The 9,095-nt window shown below is 54.2% G+C and overlaps 1 protein-coding gene across 1 annotated transcript; it reads left to right on the top strand.

The window, feature by feature from the left end:
- The first annotated feature begins 3,239 nt into the window (after positions 1–3,239).
- Positions 3,240–6,446, top strand: LOC124662017 (tyrosine-sulfated glycopeptide receptor 1-like). The gene has a single exon (XM_047199908.1). It carries the CDS (start codon positions 3,240–3,242, stop codon positions 6,444–6,446), a length of 3,207 nt encoding a protein of 1,068 aa, XP_047055864.1.
- The last annotated feature ends 2,649 nt before the right edge of the window (positions 6,447–9,095 follow it).

The raw sequence follows: 9,095 nt of genomic DNA, 5'->3' as shown, positions 1-9,095 counted from the left end.
GAAAGCTAAAAGGAAAATCATTTTCCCCTTGGCCAACCTTATCTGCTAGGAAATCTGGAAGGAGCGAAATCGCCGTATTTTCGAGAAACAAATCCGGCCAGTACATGTGATGATAACCAAGACAATGGAGGAATTTGATATATGGAGACTTGCAGGAGCACCCATTCCTCTAGTTGTTCAGTCTGGAGGGGCACCCTTCGACCCAGGCTGATTTTCTTGTTTCCTCCTTTTACAGAAGCGCCATCTTAGGCCTTCTAACTTTGTAAAACAACCCCTTCTAATGAAATAAACACAGCAGCTCTCCTGCTGTTATTCAAAAAAAAAAAGTGCACAAGAAGCCAGAAAGAGTATAGCCAAATACGCCCTAGCTCATTTAGCATGGGCATCTTTGCATCCTGCCGTTTGGCGTTCCGCGGCGCCGTCCTAGGGTCTGTTCGGTTCTGGGATAGACTGGAATGGAATGGAACCGTTCCATTCCTAGAACCCATTCTTGCGTTCGGTTTGAGGATGGAATGGAATGGAACGGTTCCTCGGAATGGCATATTCCCTCCAGATGCGGAACCAACCCGTCCGGCCGATTCGGTCGGATCAAGTGGAACGAGTGACTGTCACACGCTGATTAATTAAGTTTAGCGATAATTAACCAAGTTTAGCAATAATTAACCAAGTTTACCACTACTTAATCAAGTTTACCAAATAATTAATCGAGTTTAGAATAATTAATCGGGTGACTATCTCACTCATTCCATTCCATTCTCATCCCATTCCAAAACCGAACACATGGATGGATCGCTCCGTGACATTTTTTTGTCCAAACCGAACAGAGTGATAGAACGGTTCCGTGACAGTGGAATGGAATGGTTCCATTCTATTCCACTCCATCCAAAAAACGAACACACCCCTAGAGCTCCTTTCAAGTGTCTCTTCCATGCTTTAGCATGCGTTATGCGTACAACGAACTTAGTTCACCCAGTGAGTACGTACAAGCTCCATTTCCGAATTCAGATAGGCGTGTTTGTTAGCTTGCAGAGGTCTTTTTTTTGCATGGGCTGAGAAGTGAAACGGGTCGTTTGTTTGCCTGCATTCCACCGCGTTGTTGCACGAACCGGATTTTAAAGCTCCCACGGGATCAGGTCCTGGAGGAACGCCCGGAATGACAGTTTCTGTGAATCTAGACCCGTTGTCGTGAGAAGGTTACACGCGTGGGAAAGAGAGACGGAAACGCCACGGCCCTTCGGGAACTCGCGTTCGGACGGTGACGGAAACACCCACACTCATTCGTGGGTACACAAAAGTATTTCTGATAAATTATTGCATACTATTTACTATCAAGTAGTGTTCATACATAGTAACTGTAGATATGCATGAATAGTAACTCAATCGTTTTGGTGCCTCCATTTGGTTCAGCTTAATGTATGGTAGTATCGTTGAAAAAATATGCAGCACCAAAGAATTACAGTTGGGTAATTATCATCGAGAAATTACTGCTGCTGATAATTTATACCGAAAACTACTGTAAAAAATTATTAAATTTTTTTATTGCTCACTACTTACGCTGGAAAAGTATGCACCGCCAAAGAATTACGATTGGGTAATTACCGTCGAGAAATTATCACTGAAGTAGTAGATGTGTAAATATATTACTGTAAAAATCAATGAAATAAATTACTGCATACTATTCATTGTCAAGTATTATTCATACGTAGTCACTGTAGATGTGCATGAATAGTAACTCAATCGCTGTGGTGCCTCCATTTGGTTCACCTTTAATATACAGTAATATAAAGCCACCAATGACTAGAGTTACAAGATGCTGAGGAAAACATCAATAAAAACCAGAAACATTACATGGCAAACAAGATGTAACAAGACAAACAACCTGCAAACGTCTAGGTCTTCCGACGTCGAAATATTCGCTAATCAAGGTAGAGGAAGCAAAGCGGAGGAGGAGGGCGCCACACCATCAAAAGAGAATGTCTTCATCTGCTTCAAACACGGATGAATTGCATCACGGTGTAACCTCTCCATCGCCGAAGAGGACCCCTGCCCTCTCGCCCAGGTTTGAGGGCACCGTACTGTCAGACGATGGAACACTCGCCCTAGAGCTCGAATTGAAGCCGCAAGCCGAACCACCATGGAAGAAGACATTATGAGCTCGCCCCCAATGGGGAAGACCACCATTCCTAAAGCCGCAAGTGGCAACCCAAGAACCACACCGCAACCACCAGTTGACATGAACAAAAGGCTTCAACGGTAGTGCCTTCAAGAAGGAAGTGGCACCAAGGCGGCGTCACCGCCTTGTCCCGCTAACCAGACCAAAGATTTTCAACCGGAGCCAATGGTGGAGGAGCACTATCCTTGAGAGCATCGACGTCACCGGTACTAACAATGTCGGGCAAGGCTTTCGCCCAAATAGCAACCACCGTTCAAGGAAGTATGCCAATATCCGGGAAGGGGCTCGAGGAATCCTGCACCACGAGTGCCTCCCACGTAGGCCATCTCGCTCCCCGCACAACCGAGACAACCGATTAGCACCGCACGATGGCACCCTCCTCCGGACACTGCCGTGTCCACCACCCGAAGTTGCCGCTTCGAAAACCGAGGAGCCAACCAAACCTGTCTCCCGCGGATAACCACTGATTTTATCTTTATCTAAAATTTAAATATATCTAGTTACCATTTTAGATATCTAGTTATCTAAAATTAAGACATGTTTTATGGGATGGAGGGATCAAAGGAAACACGTCCGTACAGCGAAGAACGGCGAGCTTGCCATCTCGATCGAGAACGTAAGCGTGTGACAAGGACCAAGCGTTTTTATCGTACCATAAACAGTCACATCATCGGAGCAACCATAATAGCTGGCGACCTCGCCTAAACAAATCGCAACTTGGGTTAGTGTCGATAGAGCTAACGGGAGAGAAGAGTCACACTATCTTGCTAATAAACGCCCTCTGGACGCCCAATCGGCCGGAGATCGCAAAAGTCAGACCTTTCCCAACATGACTCGCAAAGCACTACGGCCCGTCCCCAACCTCGATCGGCATCGCCGTTGACCTGCGCACCAGATAACCTATACAACGACGACTAATTAAACTCAACTCGCTCCCGCTCCATGTCGCCTGCGCCAATGGCAAGCCTCTCCCGCCACCCGACCTGACAAAAAAATTCGCCCGGCGCCGAACCCGGCCACGATTATTCGCCATGTTGGTTGCGGCGGCTGCCGAGCTCTCCCTATGATGCGGCGGCAGGTCGTCATTTCGGTTGCGTCGTTCCTGCTGCTGGTCAGCTCCCTCGCCGGCGCGTGCGTGGACGGGGAGAGGGCGGCGCTGCTGTCCTTCCTCGATGGCCTCTCGCCGCGGCCAGGCGACGGCATCGCCGCCTCGTGGCGAGGGTTGCTGGATTGCTGTGCGTGGGAGGGAGTTGGCTGCGACGGCGGCGCGGTCACGCGGGTGTCGCTCCCCGGCCGCGGCCTCGGCGGGACGATCTCGCCGTCGGTCGCCAACCTGACCGCGCTCGCGCACCTCAACCTCTCCGGCAACAGCCTCGCCGGCGCCTTCCCCGCGGAGCTGCTCTCCCTGCCCAATGCCGCCGTCCTCGACGTCAGCTATAACCGCCTCACCGGCGCGCTCCCCGACCTGCCGGCCGCTGCCGGACGCGCACCCCTCCCGCTGCAGGTGCTGGACGTTTCCAGCAACTACCTGTCCGGGCAGTTCCCGTCCATGCTCTGGAACCTCACGCCGGGCCTCGTGTCGCTCAATGCCAGCAACAACAGCTTTCTTGGCGCGATCCCGTCCTCCCTCTGCGCGATCTGCCCGGCGCTCGCCGTGCTCGACGTCTCCGTGAACGCCTTGTCCGGCACCGTCTCCCCCGGGTTCGGCGCCTGCTCAAAGCTGCTGGTGCTCAGCGCCGGCCGCAACAACCTCACGGGCGAGCTCCCCGACGACCTCTTCGACGTCACCACGCTGCAGCAGCTGCTGCTCCCGTCCAACCGGATCCAGGGGAGGCTCGACCGCCTCAACATCGCCAACCTGACCAACCTCGTCAAGCTCGACCTCACCTACAATGCGCTCACGGGCGAGCTCCCGGCGTCCATCGGCGCGCTCACGGTGCTGGAGGAGCTGCGGCTCGGGAAGAACAACCTCACCGGCACGATCCCGCCCGCGCTCAGCAACTGGACCAGCCTCACGTACCTGGACCTCCGCTCCAACAGCTTCGTCGGGGACCTCGGCGCCTACGACTTCTCCGGCCTCGTCAACCTCACCGTCTTCGACGTCGCCGCCAACAACTTCTCCGGCACCATGCCGCGCACCATCTACTCCTGCACCTCCGTGACGGCGCTGCGCGTCGCCAACAACGAGATCACGGGCCAGGTCGCGCCGGAGATCGGCAACATGGTTAAACTGCAGTTCATCTCGTTGACCATCAACTCCTTCACCAACATCAGCGGCATGTTCTGGAACCTCCGGGGCTGTAAGGACCTCACCGCGCTGCTCGTGTCCTACAACTTCTACGGCGAGGCCCTGCCGGACGCCGGCTGGGTCGGCGACCACGTCAGCGGCGTGCGGCTGATCGTCATGGAGAAGTGCGATCTCACGGGGCAGATACCCTCGTGGATATCCAAGCTGCACAGCCTCAACGTCCTCAACCTCGCCGGGAACCGCCTCACCGGCCCCATCCCGACCTGGCTCGGCGGCATGAAGAAGCTCTACTACGTGGACCTGTCGGACAACCACTTCGCGGGCGCGATACCGCCTTCGCTGACGGAACTGCTGCTGCTCACGTCGGAGAAGGCCAGGGCGGAGTTCAATCCGGGCCATATGCCGGTCGTGTTCACCTTGACGCCCAACAACGGGGCGGCGATCAGGCAGGGCCGCGCGTACTACCAGATGAACGGCGTCGCCGCCACGCTCAACCTCAGCGACAACGACCTCTCCGGCGAGATCCCGGAGGAGGTCGGGCTGATGAAGACGCTCCAAGTGCTCGACCTCAGCCACAACAACCTCTCCGGCGGCATCACGCCCAAGTTCAGCGGCCTCGTCAAGCTGCAGATTCTTGATCTGCAGTGGAACCATCTGACGGGCTCGATCCCACAGGCGCTCAGCAAGCTCCACTTCCTGGCCAGCTTCAATGTCTCGCACAACGATCTCGAGGGCCCGATCCCGACAGGTGGACAGTTCAACTCGTTCCCGCCGTCGAGCTTCGCGGCGAACCCGAAGCTGTGCGGCAAGGAAATCTCAGTCCCATGCGTCCGAAATTCCTCGACGACGTCGACAGGCTCGTCCAAGACCGTCAGCAAGAGGGTGCTCCTGGCCATCGTTCTTGGAGTTTGCTTTGGGCTGGTTGCCGTCGTCATCGTGCTTGGCCTCGCCGTGATCGCTATCAGAAGGATCATGTCGAACGGATCCGTAAGCGACGGTGAGAAGTTCGCGGAGGCGTCTCTGTTCGACTTCTCCATGTCGGAGCTTAACGGGGACGAATCCAAGGACACGATCCTGTTCGTGTCGGAGGAGATGGCGAACGACTGCGCGGCCAGGAAGAGCATCACGTTCTTGGACATCCTGAAGGCGACCAACAACTTCAGCCCTACTCGGATCATCGGGTCGGGGGGCTACGGCCTGGTGTTCCTGGCGGAACTGGAGGGCGGCACGCGGCTGGCCGTGAAGAAGCTCAACGGCGACATGTGCGTGGTGGAGAGGGAGTTCCGGGCGGAGGTGGAGGCGCTGTCGGCGACGCGGCACGAGAACCTGGTGCCGCTCCAGGGCTTCTGCATCCGCGGCCGGCTCCGGCTGCTGCTCTACCCGTACATGGCCAACGGCAGCCTCCACGACTGGTTGCACGAGCGGCCGCCGGACGCGGCGGGACGGCGGCCGGAGCTGGACTGGAGCGGGAGGCTGAGAATCGCACGGGGCGCCAGCCGCGGGGTGCAGCACATCCACGAGCGGTGCACGCCGCAGATCGTGCACCGGGACATCAAGTCGAGCAACATCCTGCTGGACGAGTCCGGGGAGGCGCGCGTGGCGGACTTCGGGCTGGCGAGGCTGCTCCTGCCGGACCGGACGCACGTGACGACGGAGGTGGTGGGCACGCTGGGGTACATCCCGCCGGAGTACGGGCAGGGGTGGGTGGCGACGCTGCGCGGCGACGTGTACAGTTTCGGCGTGGTGCTGCTGGAGCTGCTCACCGGGAGGCGGCCCGTGGAGCTTGTGGCGGCGGCGCACGGGCAGCGGAGGGACCTGGTCGGGTGGGTGATGCAGATGCGATCGGCCGGGAAGAACGCCGAGACGCTGGACCCGCGGCTGAGGAGGGGCAAGGGCGAGGAGGCGCAAATGCTGTACGTCCTGGACCTCGCGTGCCTCTGCGTCGACGGAATCCCGCTCAGCCGGCCGGCGATACAGGAGGTGGTCAGCTGGCTCGACAACGTCGACACCATCGGCACGTCCTGAACTCCTGATGGCTGATGTGTTCTGTACAGAAGAAGAGCTCTCTCGGGGATGCGATCCTGAGAGTTTTGGGACGATCAGTAGAGACGATCGATGTGATAGGATATCAGAAATGGCGACGTGCTTCAGGTAAACGAGGGACACGGGATGGATAGTCGCATTGACAAGGTGATGCAGATGGGGAACTCTCTGTTCCCCATTGGGTGTTCGGATGGAATTGCTTTGTAAATTTCATAGATTTTAGGTCAAATAAAGCAAATCAATAACAAAAAAATTCAAGGACTTGGATCGACGACCTTGTTCGAGAGAATGTATCCAGAATTGCCAGCCATTGTACTCGAAATAAACCCACTTTGAATTGACGAAACCATGATCACGCAACTTCGGAACAAACATATGAGAAAGAGAGCAAGCCGAGCAAGGATAAGCTCCCATCTACTATACCTCTTAAAAGGCTCAAGTCTTCTACTACCTCTATCCATAAATAGATGTCTCAGATTCATCAAAATTTGAATGTATGTAGAAACTATTTAGTTTATAGATACATCCAAAATTAGACAAACCTAAGACATCTATTTATGAACGGAGGGAGTACTAAACATTAACGGACCGTGCTACACAGCGGCGCCGCACAAAGGCAAAACCGTGCGACGGCTGCCAGACTGTGGACCCATGCAGGTTTGACCATGCGCACATGGTCCCCCGCCCCACATCGGCCACTGAGCACATGGTCCTCCCGCCAAAAGACCCGCTGGCCTATCGATCGACCGTGTGATGGCTCATTAAATTACAAAAAAGTGCATGTAACATCATACTCCTGTATAAAAAATTATTAGATGCTACATGTAATAGCATACTATTAGATGCTAGTACATGTAAAGGTATAATACTTTATCTCACAATTTGTGGTAACATTCACTGGACATCATTTCTTCATATACAAAAAGTTCACTCTGTGGATCGTGATGATTACCAGTTTTTCGGTAGCAGGAACCTCATTACTCCAGATTTCACTTAATCTAATTCCTACATTAGTTGCTGATGATTATCAGATTATCACCTACTAACTGCCAGGTTATTATAGCCATGACCAAGTTAACCCTTAACAACAGCCAGGTTATTACTTAGCCATGACCAAGTTAACCCTTAACAACTGCTAGAATTTTTTTATGAGTGTTACTGCCAGGTTATTACTTAGCCATGACCAAGTTAACCTTTAACAACTACCAGGTTATTACTTAGCCATGACCAAATTAATCCTTAACAACTGCCAATCTATACATGGACTCGTGAAGGTTATTTATCTTGCAAATAACTACCAGATTAGCACTTCCTAATTATCAGGTTATCACTTCATAACTGCCAAATTAAACAAAATAAAACTGCAGCTCCATGTTAGACTCCACACCGGTAGCTCAAGACCACATTGCAAAGCATGTATCTCATCAAACGAGCAAATCAACTTGACAGGAAAGGAACGCATCAGTAGCAATGTCTGGTACTAGAATCAGAAAAATCACCAAATTGGGATGCAGAGACGGCGAGAAAACTCATGCAAATCGGCCACCGGCCTCGTCACGTACATGCATGCCTCCATCAGCATGTCGACGACGGCCTCCTTGCGCTTGCCGGGGCAGTCCTCCTCCGCGTATTTGTCGCTGGCGGCCTCCTCGCGCGCATGTACACATGTGCTCGGCGGCCTCCCCCAATCGCCGCTCTGTGGCGGCAGCCTCCCCCGATTTGTGCTCTCCGGCGACCTTCCCACCGTGTGCTCGTCGTCGATGGCGTCCTCGCCCTAGGAGCAGACGTCTCCTCGCGCCCGTCGGCGGCGCCCTGCCGCCCGTCGCGCCGCGCACTTCAGCCGCGGCCTGGCGGAGCTCTAATTGCGCCGCGCCGTGCTCGCCGGGGAGAGACGCTGCTCTAGGGGCGTCCCAGCCCTAGGGGCAGGAGCGTCCTCGCGGTGGCCTTCCGGAGCCCTCCGTGGGGTTGCGCTGCGCTCGTCGATGGCCCTCCGTGTGTGTGACTTGAGAGAGAGAGAGAGAGGGTTGAGTGGACAGGAGAAACTCTCGTGAGGGGATAAGAGGTTAGGGATAAGGATGAGTGCCCACCACCATCAGGAACTCCAGGCACGAGCGACGTGCGCGACGCGCGCTCTCCCTATAGGATTTTGCGCACGAATCGCAACGTAGCCGCCGCACAAGCCGCGCAACATGCGGCGCCTCCGGTTAGAATTTCCCAACATTAACAGCTAAACTTGAATCTTCAAATACCGAGACGCCATAAGGAGGGACTGCACCAAATCAGACTAGCATCTCCCAGCATCTTGGCACGCACATGACCACCAACACCCCGAATACCAGCTAACTGCCCCCGTGAGAAGACGACACTCTAGGTTCAAAGAGGGGAACTTCATGACAATGCCTCCACGAAGGGAAACGACCCCCGTGGGCGTCATTATTGTCGGCACCAGACAAAGTCATGCATAGCGTCCGCGGAAGCTCTGACGCCCACACCAATCTATACCTAATAATAAAAGCAAAAGTGTTTCCGTGGTTTGGTTTGGTTTGGTACGTCATTGAAACTACCCCAAAAGTTGATAGAAATTACCCACCATGCCACCAACAAGTAAATAACTGTTTGGTTTGATATTAT

Source organism: Lolium rigidum, chromosome 1, assembly GCF_022539505.1.
Source record: "Lolium rigidum isolate FL_2022 chromosome 1, APGP_CSIRO_Lrig_0.1, whole genome shotgun sequence".
Lineage (NCBI taxonomy): Eukaryota > Viridiplantae > Streptophyta > Magnoliopsida > Poales > Poaceae > Lolium > Lolium rigidum.
The sequence above is the reverse complement of the archived record's forward strand: the minus strand, read 5'-3'. Positions and strand labels throughout refer to the sequence as shown.